At 46.9% G+C, this 18,401-nt stretch overlaps 1 protein-coding gene across 1 annotated transcript in view; it reads right to left on the bottom strand.

The window, feature by feature from the left end:
* Positions 1–18,401, bottom strand: part of BCR (BCR activator of RhoGEF and GTPase) — a 90,400-nt gene that overhangs the window by 18,768 nt on the left and 53,231 nt on the right. The window contains exons 8-15 of the mRNA XM_079956401.1: positions 17,925–18,065; positions 7,377–7,498; positions 6,132–6,300; positions 4,329–4,448; positions 3,080–3,155; positions 2,329–2,433; positions 1,697–1,771; positions 490–587 (exon numbers count right to left, since the gene is read on the bottom strand). Coding sequence (XP_079812527.1) covers positions 490–587; positions 1,697–1,771; positions 2,329–2,433; positions 3,080–3,155; positions 4,329–4,448; positions 6,132–6,300; positions 7,377–7,498; positions 17,925–18,065 — 906 coding nt within the window. The remainder of the gene's footprint in view (positions 1–489; positions 588–1,696; positions 1,772–2,328; positions 2,434–3,079; positions 3,156–4,328; positions 4,449–6,131; positions 6,301–7,376; positions 7,499–17,924; positions 18,066–18,401) is intronic.

Below are 18,401 nucleotides of genomic sequence, written 5' to 3'. Positions count from 1 at the left end.
CCCTGCTTTTTCCTCTGATGGGACTCTGTCCACATACAAGATGCAACTGTGGCATCCACATCTAAGACTCGCTATGCTCTCCTGCTGAATTTTTAAAGAGGTGGATTTAGATCAAAACAGTTTGATGCCTATAGAGGGGGAAATCCAAAAGGATAATTCTCTCCCCCCCCCCCACCTTACTGAAACAAATGGGAGGGAACCACAAGGGCACTGCCACACTTGGCCCCCAAATTAGACAGCTGAATTTCGTTATGACCACTTTTCAAATGGGATTAATTCTTGGAACCATTTGTATGCAGACAGTGGCAGATGAAGGTCCCATCCTTTTAGGAGCAGGCCATGACAAAAAAATCTACAGGAACCTCCCTGACGCACCACATAAGGAGAAAGCAATTTAAATCTGTACAAACAGAACCACTGGCCTCCTACTGTCAAAGACTCTATGAGAGGTGGTGATCAGAAGAAGCCCAGAGCACCACTACAGCCTACCTCATTCCAGTTGGGCTCTGCTGTGTCTCTGTAAACTCTCGTTTTTGCCTTGTTCACGAAGTACCCAAAGGAATCCACTTCTAAAGTGCAGTAGAGGTCTAGGAGGAGGACGACAAAGAAGCAATGGCTTGGTTAGGGTCACCAGCATCTCTTGCAGTTTCCTTGGTCAGCTGAGTCAGACCATGCGCTCACAATCAATCAAACTGCTAGTTGGTCCATGCAACAGTGATCTATACTCTGGAGCAGTGTTTCCCAACCTTGGGTCTCCAGCTGCTTTTGGACTACAACTCCCATCATCCCTTGCTAGCAAGACCAATGGTCAGGGATGATGGGAATTGTAGTCCAACAGCAGCTGGAGACCCAAGGTTGGGAAACACTGCTCTGGAGCACCTCCCAGAGTAGGGTGCTTCCTTCAGTCCCATGGTAGTCTCTGCTGACACCTGATATTTGGAGAGCTGCTCTTCTCTCAAGTGTCTCAGTTTCCAGAACCACTCCAAGGTAAAGATTATACTGCAAGCTCATTCTCATTCTTGACAATTATCCCACAAGATTGATTTGTAAAACCCAACCTCAAATGATGGAAGAATTTATTAAATTTCATTCTGTCGTAGAAGACCTTCCTAACATGCCAGGCGTTAGTCACCAAGCTGTCACCACTGTGCATTTTAAAAGGCTTCCAGGATAGACTCCCCACACAGGAATACACCCCCTGCCAGACAGCAGCATAGGCTGAATTGGCCAGATGGGAGACCAGCTGGCCATTCATCCCTTGAGCCCTCCAAAGGTCAACTCTCCTGACTTCCACAAAAATGCCAACTAGTTGTGCTGCGACAACCACCTTCATATGTGTGCCAGCTATATGGCTGCAGAGAGAAAGTGCATTGATAGGGCTGTGCAAGTAGCCAAACAACAAAGGAGTATAGGAAGCAGCTGCCTTAAACCAAGACAGAGAGCATTTGGTCTATCTAGCTCAGGACTGTTTACATTGACTGGTTGCAACTCTTCAGGGTCTCCCATCCACTTCCATAACATTATATTTCATTGTTATGGCAGCAGCACCAGCGTCTCCCTGTGGGCAACCAGAGGCCTGCTTGAATCCAGAGTGGGGCTTTCATTTGGTTGCTAGCCACACCACCAAATCATACTTAGCATGACGGTAATCCAGCTCTTTGCATTCACACACAGCTACCATGCAACTACCACTCACTTGAGCTCTGCTTGAAGCCGCTGGCTGAATGGACAATGACGTTCAGGAACCCATAGAGACCAGGGGACTCATCATCTGTGTTAAAAACATATAAATGTGATAGTTAAACTGGCTCTGGGAGTTCAGTGGGAAAGACAGATTAAATCCCCCTATATCTGTTAAATTCAATTTCTGTGGCGTGAATGTGTGTGTTTAAAGACCATAAGCACATTTATCCCAGATTTAACAACCTTCTATGTATGTTATTGTGGCTTGGGGAAAAGATCTGCTCCATAATCTATGGAAATTTAGTTTCATAATGTTTACAGCTCTGAGCATAAGGAATTAGACTATGCAACATCCCAAAATCCAGGGAGCATGAAAAAGGCTTCTGGACTGAGAGTGAGCCACTGCCTTTTTAAGACACTGTTTTTCACCACTACGATGACTAAAGCTGGTGGCTGGCTCCATGCCTATGCCTGGGAAGTGAACTGGGACTGTGTACTTTTATTGGTATGCAATGGGATAGATCCAACACACACATTAGACACTAGCAGCCACTTGGAAATCGTCCCTCTGAGTGCTGCCCACTGTTGGAGGCAAGATAGTCAAGAGCAATGGCAGATGAGGCCAATTGGTTCCAGGGTTCTCACCTTCTTTGTTTATCGTGAGGGGGATGTGATGCACAGTCTGAAGTTTCACGCAGGAATTTGTCAGCATCTGGAGCTCCACTGAAGTCAGCGAGAAGCTTTTGAAACCTACAATTCAGAGGAGAATGGGCTTTTAATCTCCTGCAAACTTGGGAAGAAAGGTGTAATGCTGACCTCTTTGCTTTGAGTATTATTGCCACAAAGACATCCATAAGGGATCCTCAGAAATGATCCTGGGAATAGAATACTACGATTCCCGGTTATCCTAGAAAAGGTCAAGCAGATAGCCAACTCCTACCAAACAATTTGCCACATGTGGGAATCACGCAGAAGCCTTTTCTCACAGAGGAAAGGCCCTCTTCTAATAAACCTGGAGATCTCCCTCAACAAGTTACCTGCTCCTTACTGGGAATGATGGCTGGACTAGGTAGTGTCACTGCATCAATACTGAGCACAGAGTTTCTTCCTACATGAGGACAGCATGCTGGGAGTCCCCATCCTTGGGGTCTCGCTGGAGTGGAGGGGAAGCACCTGGAAGGTGCTGATTCACAGAAACACATCTGTATCTGACCCAGACCACAGTCAAGAAAGGCCGCATATCTATACATGGGACATTCGGCAACCCTCACACAGAAGAGTGGCATGTTCAGCCTTAGACAGGCAGAAGGGTCAGCCCCAAGATTCCCCCTCTGATTTCTCCAAGCCCAGGATGCCTGCTGGTCACACCTAGGGAAGTCAGAGCATAGGCACGTACATTTCTTCTGCTGCTCCCGGATGATCTCACGCCACTCTGCACGTTCGTAGTCAGATGAGATGAGGAATGTGTAACTCTGAGTGACAGAGAAAAAGAGGCCCAAGGATTATTTATTTTATATTGCCTTATCCAACAGCTAAACTATGTACAAAAAGAACAATCTACAGTGTTAAAATAAGATTATACAAAGTTCATAATACAGCCAACATATATCCCTGCCACCCAATTTTTACTTAATTTTCTGCAAGACTAACAGCATTTTCCTGGACAGTAAAAATTAACTTCATGTGTCTTACTCTACAAGTTTTGACTCAAAAGAAATCAGCCATTTGCACACTTGCCTTCTTGCCAGGTTGTTCACTTCAGGTAGTGTTGAAATGTTTTTTCTATACAGTGGTACTTTGAGTTAAGTACTTAATTCGTTCCGGTGGTCCATTCTTAACCTGAAACTGTTCTTAACCTGAAGCACCACTTTAGCTAATGGGGCCTTCCGCTGCCGCCGGATTTCTGTTCTCATCCTGAAACAAAGTTCTTAACCCGAGGTACTATTTCTGGGTTAGCGGAGTCTGTAACCTGAAGCGTCTGTAACCTGAAGCGTATGTAACCCGAGGTACCACTGTAAATGCATATATTTCGTGGCATGTGAAGAAAATAGTTCCCGGTGTTTGGAAAATCTTGGTGAAGGTCTCAACAGTGTCAACATTAACAGCTAAGACTTGCATGACGTCAGCAAAGCCATCTGTCTTTGAGGGTACAAAGTGCACAGAGCATTTAATCCAGAGTCTGTTTCCCTTGCAAGGGTTTACACAGCCTGCCATCAGCTCTGCCCATATTCTGTTCAATTACAAAGAGCTCCCAAAAGATCACAAGATCCTGCGTCATTAACTAGCAGCTGGGCTTAATGTTCTAATTTGCCAACCTTCAGCTTCAGAGATAATGGTCTTTTTTGCATTCATTATACTATGGGAGTAAATTTTATGTTGTGAACCACCCTGTGATCTTTGGATACAGGGCAGTATACAGATTTAATAAATAATAATAATAATAATAAATGAAAACAGCCATTGATTCATTTTGCTGCTTCTGTAGTGAGCATTAAGTGCGCAACAGGCATGCTCTGTTCACTCAGTTTTTATGGGGCATGTGCAAGACGCCATGAACAAAACTCCACCTCTCATGATTCCTCTGTTTAGCCCCATTCAGACCCCATTCTTTGCCAATGAGCTGAGATGCCCACAAGGCCTCTCACCTTGCCATTGCGGTTATGCACTCGGAATGCCATGTTAGGAGACATCAGTAGAAGCAAGGATTCCTGCTCCGAAAGCTTCTTTTTCAACCTCTCCATATTCTTGCTGCCCTTATTAGCCCTCTGAGGAAGAAAAAAAACCAAGAGGAAATGAGATCATGTTCTTTTACAACTCAACAGATGCAGGAACTTGACGTTCACAAGAATCTCAATATTTAGGTTCCTTAAACCAGAAGTGGGGGTACTGGTTTTAACCTATGAAGCCTTGCATGGTTCAGGACCCCAAGGAATATCTTTCCCCATACAAAGTTGCCCATGCCAACAAAGCAATGGGCCTTTTCAGTAGTAGCCCCCTAACTATCAAATTCTCTTCCCAGGGAGGTTTGCCTAGCACTGGCACAGACATATTTTTGGCACCATGCAAAGAGGTTTCTCTTCTATTTGCGTTTTCCTTTGCAGCTCCTGGCGGTATTCCTTTGGGGGCTCTTTAGGGTGGTGTGACTTCTCTTAGGAGATGGAGAGATTGTTTTCATGGCTTGATTACCTTTTAATTATTTTGTTTTTCATATGTTTTATTGCACCTTTTGCCATTTGTAAGTTGCTGAGTTAATTGTATAAAGCAATTAACAAGCTTAATCAATAATAATAATAACAATAATAAATGGTGTGGGTTAAACCACTGAGCCTAGGGCTTGCTGATCAGAAGGTCGGTGGTTCGAATCCCCGCAACGGGGTGAGCTCCCGTTGCTCGGTCCCAGCTCCTGCCAACCTAGCAGTTCGAAAGCACGTCAAAGTGCAAGTAGATAAATAGGTACCGCTCTGGCAAGAAGGTAAACGGCATTTTCATGCGCTGCTCTGGTTCGCCAGAAGTGGCTTAGTCATGCTGGCCACATGACCCGGAAGCTGTACACCAGCTCCCTGGGCCAATAAAGCGAGATGAGCACTGCAACCCCAGAGTCGGTCACGACTGGACCTAATGGTCAGGGGTCCCTTTACATTTACCTTTATGCTCTATCTGGCATTATGCTTCCTGCCCATGTGACCCTCACCTACATCCTTAACCCAGAACTCTGCTCCTACAACCCAGCCTGGAAACTGCCCATCTCAGGGCTCCTGGAATGAGGAGCCCAACAAACATGTGAAAGGGACTCCCCTGGCAGCCATAGCATCCCTCACTCACATGGGTGCTAGGGAAGGAGTGGAGGATACCCCCCGTGAGAGCTCCACACTCATCATTGCCTGCTCTTGCCACTGTTACTAGCACCACCACCACTCAGCCATTCAATGAGAAGGATGTGAGCTCGAGGCAGCAGCTAAACAGTGTTCACACTTCTGGATGCTCGAAGTGGACCATCCCTAATTCTGAGTTTGGCTCAAAGTGTAGCCAATCTTTCCTACAGCAGAAAGCCTCTCACACTATATTGCCTTTTGAACAGTTCAGGAATGTGCATGGGGCTCTTCATACCAGCTGACTGGGCTGAGCACAACCCAAGCAGGACTGGGAAGGCTGTTTTGTTGCAGGAATGCTTAGCTGAGCAATTGGCGGTGGGGTAGCAGTACTGCCAGCTGCTCCCTGAAAAGGGGTGGGGGAGGCATAAATGCAAGCCCAATGAGTAGCACACTGGCTATGAAACTTAAGTTCCTAGTTCAAATCCCTACAAAGCCATGCAGTGAGGCAAATCAGTACCTCTCATCCTACGCCTCTTACAGAGGCTGCTGGAAAGGTTGTTAATATATCATTGAAAACAGATTTAACTGCCAAGCACTATTCATATTTCTTATTCTCCTCCTCCCCTCTGCTTTTACTTTTTCCCGTTGGATGTCACTCTTCAGTTGAGAAATCTTGATCTTCATAGCATCCAGCTCCTCATCTGGCACAAGGGAGATGTTCGGCACTGCCTCTGAATCGTCCACCATTTGGAAGCTGAGGTCTGAGAGTGGAATGTACCATTTGCAGTCATACTGCTGGCTTTTCCTGCAAGTAGGAAAGCAGAGTGTTAGCCAGCTTGCCCCTCTGCTCCCCTTAAGCAGCTTATCCCCCACAGACTTGCAGGACGATGTCCTCCTCCCTGAAGCAGCCCCAAAGTTTAGCCAGGGTAATCCGCTCCCTGCCTTTTGCATTCCAGCGTTACAGGCCCATACTACAAAAGGAATCTTTCCTTTTGACAACTTGCCTAAACACCTTCCAGAATGCTGCAAAACCCATCTGGCCTTTGGAAGCCTTTCACATGTTCATTTTCCTGAGATGAATGCTAACAACCGAGTCAGGAAAAATGTGTTGAAATGCAAGAAAATAAACTTGGGTTTCCATGGAAGTGGCCAGTGTGAGGAGGTGCATGGCTCTCTAACTGACATATACAGTCATACCTTGGAAGTAGAACAGAATCCGTTCCGGAAGTCCGTTTGACTTCCAAAACATTTGAAAACCAAAGCACGGCTTCAGATTGGCTGCAGGAAGCTCTTGCAGCAAATCAGAAGCCGTGGAAAGACAGTTGGACGTTTGGCTTTCAAAAATAGTTCGCAAACAGGAACAGCCACTTCCAGGTTTGCGACATTTGGGAGCCAAAACGTTCGAGAACTAAGCTGTTCAAAAACCAAGGTACCACTGTGTGCTCTTTCTGCTATATGGTGTACTACCACCAGCACTGCCATACTTAGAAGCTGGATTCTGTGCCAGCTCCAGCTTCCAAGGGCAGGCCCCTATGCAGCAGCACAGACAGCATTCAATCTGGGAGGTTCCAAACCAAAGAGAGGAGCTCAAACATGCTTGGCAGTTGCACCCTCTTAAGTGGAAGTCCTCTCTCCTAATCTGGTTGTCTGCAGTTTCTCAGAGGTAATGGAAAGGCGCCTTGCACATGTTCAGAGGCATCTGAGCTGGAGAAGAACAAGGGCTGGCCTCTCCATTGGGAGGATCACTTCTGCTCCAGTTTGGTGCTTTGCCTCTGTTGCACCTGGCAGTTGCCCAGCTGTTCTTAAATATTTTCCTCCCCACTCCCTTATGCAATGTATACACATGGTCCTTCACATGGAGCCCACGCAGAAGAGCCTCACCCTCCAATCTGCTTCTTGAGCTTGGCACACAGGAACAGATCGGTGAAGAGGAAAACATGGCGCAGCTTACGGGCTCCCTCGACAAGCTCCACCATGAAACTGTCCTTCATGAGCTGACGGTGCTGCCAAAAAAAGGAACGGAGAGGCAAGGGTCAGAAATGGAGACTGGGATAAGTGATAGATGTTGGCCACTGCCAAGGCCAGCATCAAGAGCTGGCCTGTCTGGGCATCAGATGAAGGCCCTCCCCACAATACCCTAGCAGGGGCCCACTAACAGGCTCCCTAGACTTGCTGTAATGAGGAAGGCCCATGGACAAAAGTTGGTGTGGGTGATGGGGCATGGGAATGACCATAGCTCAGTGGTAGAGCATCTGCCTTGCATGCAGAAGGTCCCAGGTTCAATCCCCAACATTTCCCCATAGGGCTGGGAATTGCCCCGTCTGAAACCCAGGAGAGGCATTGCCAGTCAGTGTATACAATACTAAGGTAAATGGACCAGTAGCCTCACTATGCATAAGGCAGCTTCCTATGTTCCTATGAAAGAAAGGTGCTGGGGAACTGGAGAAGAAAGATGTGAAAAGGAGCTACAGGATCGGACCAAGGAAGGATTCAGCACAGGGTAGAAGTTGGGGGCAACTGGATGTAATTGAGGAACTGGTCCATGCAGTTGAGTGGGTCTGACAAAGCGCAAGGCGGCTTATGTTTTCCAGCTCAGTCACATGGTGAGAACCTCTGATGCCAGGGTGGCACCTCGCTGGCAGATACTGGCTTGCACAGACCCTCCACATGACGATAAGCAGCTGGCAAGGAATACTGTTCCCATGTACAGTTACTGTTATTTTGAAGCATTTCCATGTGGCAACCACAACGTTTGTATCAGAATTCATTCAAGGACAGGCAGCTTCAGGAGGGAATCTGCCTTGTAACTTGCAACTTCCTTGCATTGCTAGCTTTGTCCTTCTCTTTAGATGATGATGATGATGATGATGATGATGATGATGATGATAATGGCTTTCACAAGCTTTAAACAATTCCCTTCCCTAACTGCCCCCTATGGTTCCTCCCCAGATCTACTAACCTCATTTATAGTGATAGCCTTATATCTATCTGCCTTTCAACCATTTATCACGACGTGAATGAGAAAATATATAGTAATTAATTAGTCCAATAAGGATTTAAGTAGGTAAGTAATGGTAAAAGATCAAATGAATAGAAGGCAAGTGTTTTGCTGCTATTTTCAAGTTACACAAGATGAAGAGAATATAAAACACAACAACGAAGAAAACAGCAAAGAAATTAACCTTGGGGCACCACAGCACCAGCATAATAGACCAAAGCTCTCAGCTAGTTTAAAGCGTTTACAATGGCTGGCCTTCAATATCAACCCAAAAGTTTCACAAAGGGACTCATGATAATATGGTGGGCCATTAACAGTGAAAGCAAAAGGCAGGTTTGAACGGTTCTAGATTTTGCATTGTGTCTCCAGACTCCGTTGAAGGTGTCATTTGGCAAAGGGTCCCAAGAACTGAGAGAGTCACTATTTGACAAAATTAAAAAAAAATTATAAGCAAATTTAGGCTGCACAATTAAACTGTGTTCAGCACCCTTATGCAACAAAACTGTTGCTGTTGGGTTTTGTTTTTAAAAAATCAGACTTCTGCAGTGAGGAAAGTAACTGGAAAATGCACTGGAACAAGGAGTACAACAATCACTTGACATAATGTCATATAACCTCAGTAGAAACATTTTAAGAATGAATGCTCAATGAACAGCAGCCGTCATGGTCTCTGTACAAATTTTGTGTCTACATATATGGACAGCAGCCGCCAAATTAAAAGACGCCTGCTTCTTGGGAGAAAAGCAATGACAAACCTAGACAGCATCTTAAAAAGCAGAGACATCACCTTGCCAACAAAGGTCCGTATAGTTAAAGCTATGGTTTTCCCAGCAGTGATGTACAAGAGTGAGAGCTGGACCATAAAGAAGGCTGATCGCCGAAGAATTGATGCTTTTGAATTATGGTGCTGGAGGAGACTCTTGAGAGTCCCATAGACTGCAAGAAGATCAAACCTCTCCATTCTGAAGGAAATCAGCCCTGAGTGCTCACTGGAAGGACAAATCCTGAAGCTGAGGCTCCAGTACTTTGGCCACCTCATGAGAAGAGAAGACTCCCTGGAAAAGACCCTGATGTTGGGAAAGATGGAGGGCACAAGGAGAAGGGGACGACAGAGGACTAGATGGTTGGATAGTGTTCTCGAAGCTACCAGGATGAGTCTGACTAAACTGCGGGAAGCAGTGGAAGACAGAAGTGCCTGGCGTGCTCTGGTCCATGGTATCACGAAGAGTCGGACACGACTAAACGACTAAACAACAACAACAACAACATGTGGACAGGCCTTCTGGAAGATCTCCAAACTCCCTGAAAGCCTACTTCTTTTTGTATCTTATTGGAACAGGACTTACTTTCTCATGTGTTGCCAGCTGCAGGGGCTCCTACATGCAGCCTGCAATACCCAGTGTGGCTTGGGAATTCCAGAGATTATTCATTTTGCTGCTAGTGTGGTTTGGTGAAGCCCACATTTTCTGCCCTTCTGAAAAAACTTATTGGATAGGTATGTGGCTAATTATAGTGTTAGCATCAACTATCTCCAAGGATTTGTCCAAAACCAAGTTATTTCTGTTTTCTTCCAGAAAGGAGGTACAACTGGGCACCCACTCCTAGTTTCTTCATAAAAGCAAATATTATCTGCAGCTGTTTCACAATGAGTTTACTATAAAGGCCAGCAGAGGGCAGCATAAAACTATTCTCCAACTTCACAAACTGGCAAAAACTCTTACCCTTTTTAACCAAATGGCTTTGCCTATACTAGCAGCTCAAAGCCAGTGTAGGGCAATACATTTTATTAGGATGCACAAGAACATTACAAGGCTATAAGCAAGCATTAGAGTACTCTAGAAAGTTCTTCTCCAGGCTGGATGTCAAGGTAGGCAAAAAAAAGCCTGCCCTCCATAGTCTGTCCTCAGGGGGAGCTCTGCAAGTGTCACTGGGTTAGCCTTTCTAAGGGACATATAGGTTTCAGGGTGCTATTAGGACAAAGAAGACATAAGGAAGGGGATCCCTCATTTATTGGCAAATATAAAAATTGCAGGTATCCAGATCTACCACCAGCACAAAGCAGAAGAGGCTTGGTAAAGAGAAACATGGCAGTTTATTAGCAAATGTAAATATTGGTGTCTGGTACAGAATGCTGACTAGTCCTTGGAGGGAAGGATATGCTAACTAAAAGGTTCTCCATGGCTTTCTTATTGCACACAGCACTGCTAAGAGGTATAGATCCATTTAGAACAGATGTCGTTTGCAAACTCAACTCACAGCGCACTCCTTATTAGCAAATATATAAACAGCACCATCTGTACATATTTTCTTGAGCCAGTAATTCAGATTTCCTCTAAGATTCTCTCCTATTTGTGAAAAGTTGCAGGTTCCCCACTATTTTTGCTTCAGTGGGAATTATTCTCACAGAACAATGATTCTTCAGGTATCAAAGACAGAAGACATAATGCAGGAGCTTCTTCTCTAGAGTTTCCACAGTAAATGTTTTGGATCTGGGTCTATTCCAACATAACAGTTTGCACTGAAGCTACCACAACTTTCTTGGGCTCTCCTGTGGCTGACTCATCTTAAAGTATTTTTGCAAAAGGCCGAGTCCAGTCAGGGTTAGGAGCTGCTTGCTAGCAAACAATTCCAGTCTCCATCCCTGTCAAGGACAAGCAGAATCCATTTTGGAGGGGCCTCCTTGCTTCCTTTGCTACTCAGATGCTTCAGAGATGCCAGCCTGCATTAATGTCTTTGCCATCCATGTGCGCTCATTTCCCCCCAAGGACTGTAGAACTAAAGATGCCAGATGAATACACACGGGTGAGCTTTGCAGTCAACTTCTGAGGAAGGGGAGGATTCCGTCGCAGAGGGCCATAAAGCAAGGCCCCTCTTTGGCAGTCCAAAGCCCTCATTTAATATTTTTAAGGAGCAGATGAATATGGAGGAGACAGCAAATAAGCTCTGCTCCTCTGGGGCATGGCGAACGAGCCCACGCTGCCAAGCAGGTTTTCATCTTGAGGTGCAAATGCGTTCTTGTGCTTCAACGGCACTCGCTGCAGCAATGCTGACAATCCCCAGCTGCTCCCTCCCCTTTCCATTGTGGCTGCTTGGAAATAAGAGAGTTGCCCTTGGAGAGGATGGTTCGGTGCCAGGTGCCTACAGAGCAAGGTCAGCTGTGCTTTCTGCCCATCACCAACACAAGACAAATAGAGTAATGGTCTGCTGTGCATGTGCAGTCATTCTCTGGGCCAGCTCACACATCTAGCGCAAGGTCTTCAGCGGAATACAGCATGCAGGACTGGGTGCATGGATGCTTCCATAGGTATCCAGGCACTTGTTCTCCATAGCCCTCCTTGCTGATATTTTCCAGAATGTGGCAAGCCATGATTTGGACCTATGCAGCCACGAGACAACTGGCCACCTGGACTCAGGTTGGCTCCTACATGCAGGAAGCTGAGTAAGTTTGTGAGTAAACGTGAATGAGGTGAGGGGGAACAACCCAGGACGGCTCCCTCATTAGGCAAAGCCTCTCTGCCTTACAGAGGGGAGGAGTTGTGAGCAGGAGCTGTTTCCTGTGTTGGCAGGGGGCGTTCCAGCCCCTGCCCAGCTGGCCTAGCGGCCGTGCCACGCCCCCAGGTAGCCAACCAGTCAGGTGGAGGATTGGGGACGAAGTTTTGCTACTCACATGTGGCCGCGGCAGCACTTCCCATTCATTCCGCTGCTGGTTTTCGTTGGACCCTCCCTTTAGTTCATTGCTTGGTTCTTGACATTGCTATGGACCTGTGGTTGGTTGCCTTGGTTGTCCATGGGGCCTGGTAGGAATTTTTATCCAACTGGCAAATTGGCACCGGCCACTTGGTTTTTCGCCTACCTCTTAGCAAATCGTCACAACTTTTAGGTATTGGCAGTTAGGCATTGGAATATGTTTGTGTATTGGAGAGCAGGGTGTGGCCATCGCCTACCCCTCCACTTTATGGGTATTCCAGTAAAGGAATCCAGCGGTCGTGGATCCTGTCCGACGCCCTTGCTGGTGGCTAGGGCCATGGCATGACCCCTGGTGACATCAGGGGGAGCTTTCAGTTGTATTTGCATCAACAGGCTCCTCCCACTGGTGGTTAACCCTTGTTAGACTCAGTGGCGTAGCGTGGGTTGTCAGCACCCGGGGCAAGGCAAGTAATTTGCGCCCCCTAACCCATGGATTTGCACCCCTTAACCCTAACCCCCAGATGTTGCGCCCGGTGCGGCCGGCCCCCCCTGCACCCCCCACGCTACGCCACTGGTTAGACTCACCCCTCCCTGGGGGGGTGGAGTCACGCTCTGTTGTTTTATCCAGTGCCTAAGCCAATACCTCTCACATGCTGTAATCAATAAAGTTGTGGCCTTTTTTAGCCCATTAACCTAATATACTGTGTCCATGTGTCTTTCTTATCCCCAAGCGGGTGGCGGGTCCTTGAATCACAAATCAGAAACTATCACTTTCAGGCCAAGGTGGAAGCAGAAGACAGCCTAGTAACAGCAGTTCTTGCATTGGACTGTGGCCAATTTGAGGGCAAGGGAATGAGCTAGGGGAATATCCCCTCTGTGGTTCAGGGCTATCCTCTGGCCGGTCTCTATCTCCCAGTTGTGCTTTGCAGGGCCTGGAGCACTGGGGTGAGTAAATGAGCATGCTCTGGTGACTGAGGAGGGGGAGGAGATAGCAGTATCAGAACAATCAAGACTTCCCGCTCCTGGCAAACGGTCAGCCTGTGAGGCAGTGTTGGGGTCATGCCTTCTTGACTGCCGTGACTCATCTTGCCAGGAGGGAGGGAGGGGAGGGTTTCAGCACGTCACACAGAGAGGAAGGGAAAGGCCTTGCCGACTCGCTCCTGGGACGCTGGGGGAGGAGAGGCAAACTCCCTGGTAAGTCCCAGAACATCCATAGGAGACCTACTGGGCGCCCACAATGCCAGCCAGCAAACAACAAGGTTGCATTCAAGCTCCCACAAAGATGCAGCCTCCACTTGCTCAGCAGCGAGGATTGCAGGAGGCTGACTGTAAGCCACACCCCATCTAGAAAGTACTGGCAAGACACCAGCCCTTTTTCAAGTGCTGCATTTTAAACTGATAGGCATGGCTGTACAGTTTCATCGTCAGTCCGGTGCTCCTGGACACGGTTCTCAGCAGCTCTGCACTTAGCCCTTCCACTCGCACAAGGACAATGGTAAGCCCCATTTCCAAGAGAGACTTTGAAGCCAGAAAAAGTAAGGTTGGGGAAAGGAAATAAACACTGTGTCCCACCTGGGGATGTCTTGAAGTCCCCTGTCTGAGATGAAAACTGTTAAGTTGTGGGCGAACATTTCAGACGACACAGTGATTCTTCAAACAGCTCTTGTTTATTCAGAGGCCAGAATAGAACTAAAGCTGAGGAGCTCAGTCAGCCTGCTCATATAGAGCTCCAGAACAATGTAACTGTTGCAACTTTCTAAAACTATCCAATCACTGAACGTCACTTTTGATCCTTCATTTGCATACAAACTATCCAATCACTGAACGTCACTTTCGATCCTTCATTTGCATACAAACTATCCAATCACTGAACGTCACTTTTGATCCTTCATTTGCATACAAACTATCCAATCACTGAATGTCACTTTCGATCCTTCATTTGCATAACTATCTACAGTATCCCCCTGCTGGCCCAGGGTGAGAACTTCAGTATATAACAAAAACATCCTTCAAAATATAGACGAATAAGCCTGTCCTTCCTGCCTCTCAAAGAGCAGCCATTCACTGAAAGAAGACAGCTTCATAAGAACATAAGAAAAGCCTGCTGGATAAGGCCATTGACCCATCTAGTCCAGCTTCCTGTTCTCACAGCAGCCAACCAAATGCCTACACGAAACCAGCAATCAGGATTCGAGCACAAGAGCAGTCTCCCCTCCAGGGATTTCCAGCAACCTTCAGGGCCTGGAAGCCTCTTTCCAAGGCCAAGACTTTGTCTTTGAACATAAATCACGAAGAAGACTTATAAGCATATGTAGAGTGCAGCTTTCATACTGGGCTCCCAAAGCAGGGCCAAAAAGCTGTCAGAGACAGAGAGAACACAATGGATTTTGAAGCGAAGGATCCAAAAATGAAGCTGGAAAGGAGAGGTCTGACTGTTCCAGATAACACACTGAGAGAGGGTCAGATTCCTTCCTGATTCTGCTTGCAGTGCAGAGAATGAGAAGTTCAAAGTTCAAAAGGAAATATTTGGGCTCCTTCGCATTTTTTAAATGGACTGTGCAGCCACTCCCTGCCTCCCCGCAACTTGCTTTCGCACAGAAAACTCAGCAGGTTCAGAAAAGCCCTGCTTTATTCTATATATAGATATTCAATATTCTTTTGTAAGTTGCCTCAATTTTTAAATTTATACATTGCAATCAGGTTGTACAAACTAAAAAAGTATCTAAGTAAATCTGACCAAAGGAAGCACTAACAACAAGCCAGTTCAATATCCAACCCAGCTGTAGCATCCCAATCAGACCCCCCACTCTTGCCTCCACCTGCAAAGCAGGCAGATCACAGTGGGCCTCCAAGGGAGAGCTCCACCACCTCACTGAAAAAGACAACTGCACAAGTTCCGGCACATGCAAGGGAACATAAGCCTGCTGGATTGAGCGAAAGAGGACACATCTGGGACACATTTTTAGTTCAGCATCCTGTTCTCACAGTGGACAACCAGATTCCCCAGGGGGAATCTTGCAAGCAGGTACCCACCAGAGCAGACTCCTCTCCTGTGGTTTTCAGCAACTGGGATTCAGAAGCATTTCTGCCTCCAACTGTGGAGACACAGCAAAGCTATCATGGCTAGGAACCACGGAAGTGACCCATCTGCAAAGCACATGCTCCCAGTGGAAAGGTGTCCATGCAAGTCAGCCTGGGTGCTTTCACAACTACCTGCAGCTGTAGAATCCTGATGTAAGCTAGCAGTTGCCAATTTGGATGCACATGTGCCTACAGAGGTCTTTCTCTGGTCTCCAAAGGGCTCCCTCCTTCTGCTGAAATTTGGTTTGACAGACGTGTTCTGTGTGCAGTTAATTGCACTGTGTGTGGTGCCCAGGTCAGTTTTGCTGGTTTACTAATGTGCCTAATTGCTTGGACTATCAACTTCTCACAATATACAAAATGAATTGTTAATAACATGGCTAGGATATTTCAGAAAAACAAACCAATAAGTATTGGCTTCTAATGCCTTCCAAGTAAACCTTATCGGGGTGAAAACCTAATGAGGGAGTTAGGTATGTTTAGCTTGGAAAAGAGGAACTGAGAGGAGATAATATGGTAGCCATCTTCAAATATCTAAAGGGCCGTCGCATGGAGGGGATCAAGCTTGTTTTCTCCTGCTCCAGAGGTTGGGACCTGAACCAACAGATTGAAGTTATGAGAAAGGAGATTCCCACAATACACCAGGAAGAATTTCCTGGTGGTAAATGCTGTTCGACAGTGGAATGGGAACATGGTGGACTCTCCTTCGTTGGGGGTTTTTAAGCAGAGGTTGGATGGCCACCTGTCATGGATGCTTTTGTTGAGATTCCTGCTTTGCAGGTGGTTGGACCAGATGATCCTCAGGGTCCCTTCCAACTCTACAATTCTATGATACGCAAAGGAAAGCCTTCCCCAGCAGGTTTTACTAAGAAGCCTTAAGCATTTTCCATGATGAAGAATTCTGCCCTAATGCAATGGATGCCACCTCTGCTTGGGCAGCTGCCTTGGTTTTTCTGCAGATTTTTCTATACCTGTAAATGAGCTTCTCCTCTATTTCTGTTTCAGCCACAAGGCCTCTGCATACAAAGGCCTCTCGCCACTGGATGGCACTGAGTGGACACAATGGTTGCAGAGAAGCCAGGCAAGCTCTGGGACTGAGGCTCTTAAACAAGCTCTGTAGGCCTGCACTGCCACCCACCCGCATCTTTGCCGCAATTAGCAGGCCATCACTGGGGAGATTAAGCACCAGAAGGGCTGCTTCCCTCAGCTCAAAAAGCACCAAGGAGAGGAAAGCAAAGGAAGCGGGTCTCGCTCCCCATTGTAGCTCAGCAGCAGCACAGAAAGGCTGAGCAGAGCAATGCGCTCCAGTTGCAGAGATTAAAAGGAAGAGGAGCACCAGGGGCCAGATGGGGAAGCAAAATTGGGGGGGGGAGAGGCTTTGCAGCAACATGGAAATAAATCATCTCATTTTGAGGACTAGTGCCCACCCTCCATACGTGAGAGAGCAAGAGAGCGAGAGCACACCCTTCAAGGCACACCGACGTTACTAGTGTTGTAAATAATGACAAAGAAGCAGCTCACCACAGAGAATACAAACACCTCCCCTTCTCTCCCAGTCAGCCTTGGCCCTCACCTCATTAGGATGCTACAGGGCTCCCTTCAAAGCTGGTATGCTACCCTGAGACACTAGCAGATAAACAGGCTCCCTCTTCTCCCACATGAGAGCCCTTCCAGCCAGCATTTTCAGCTGCAGTTCAATTAGCATCCCATTTAATGCAACCTTCTATGGCCTCTAGCTTTCCATTATTAATCACTATTTACACGAATACTGCTTGCACGATGTAGGGTCATTAATACACAAGATTTCACAGATAGTGGCAACACAGTGACTTGCTTAGAGCCTCTCTAACTGAGTCAAGACTGGAACCCGGATCTCTGGGGTTTAACTGCACAAACACTACCCAGAGGCTCTGAAGGCTGAACCTCCCATCTACCCAAGTACCCTCCAGTCTAGATCCAAAACATGAAGCTCCAATAGTTGTTTTGCATGAGCAAGAGCCCATTCAATACGGAAACACTTTAGACATCCCTCCGCTCCCACCCAGAGGTCCCTCAAGAACTAAATCACCCAAAAGATGGGTGTAGAAATGACTCTGAAAATGGGAGTTTCTCTGAAAGCACCTGGGAGAATTTTCACAGGACATTATTTTAGGCCTGGTAATGATGAAGGCAGCAAAAAAGGCCACCTAAGATTAGAACCTAAGAAGAACCCTGCTAGGTGAGACAAAAGAGAATTCTTTTAGTTCAGCATACTACTTCTTAGAGGGGACAATGTGATGACAGTGAGGAAGAGCGATAGCTCAGTGGCAGAGCATATCCTTTGCATGCAGAAGGTTACAGGTTCAATCCCCGGGATCTCCAGGTAGGGCTTAGAGAGACTCCCATCAGCTCCAGCCAGTGGGAAGTGTAGTCCAAAACATCTGGAGGGCACCAGGTTAGGGAAGGCTGCCCTCAAGGTTCCATTCCTGTCACCAGGACTAGTCTAATTCCCTTCCCAAATGCTGGTTGAGCCCTAATCCCACACTCTCACAGACACATATTCTCTTGCAGCCAGTACAGTAGACATAAAGAAAGAAAACAGTTGTGTGTGGATGTGCATGGGTGCCACCCCCCAAATAAGAACACTGCACCCCAAAAGGTGCCAGCAGGACTGGAGCACTCACCTCTCCCTTTTGGACTGTCATGGATTGTCTCCTGGGTGTGATCTCCTCATTGATACTAGACAGGAAGTTCTGGGAGATGCGGAGTGCATCCTGAAGAAGAGGGTAGTCAGGGTGGCTTGAAGGAGTATGCTTCAGTAGATCCTGCAGCGCCAAGAGGAAGAGAAAAAGTTCAGAGAATGGCAGCTGGAAGTACAAGGAGCTTCATATCAACAGGGCTTCCTTGGCCCCGGCAGGAGAGACACACAGGCTCACCTTAGCGGCAGCAGTTTTATCTTCCAGCCACCACTTTATCTTTCATCACCACCATTACAGTCCTGTTACTGCAGATGGATCTTTACCAATCAACATAAGCAAAAGAAGACAGGGCCCGTTCCAAGGAGGCAACAACTCAACATTTATCAGGAAGGAAGGAAGAAAAAAGGGTAGGCTGTTTCAGGACTAAGCGGCAGCAAAGGTTAGGGTCATCTGGGGGAGCAA

This window comes from Podarcis cretensis (genome assembly GCF_951804945.1).
Source record: "Podarcis cretensis genome assembly, chromosome: 16".
NCBI classification, from domain to species: Eukaryota; Metazoa; Chordata; class Lepidosauria; order Squamata; family Lacertidae; genus Podarcis; species Podarcis cretensis.
Note: the sequence above shows the minus strand (reverse complement) of the source record. Positions and strands in the feature narration are given on the sequence as shown.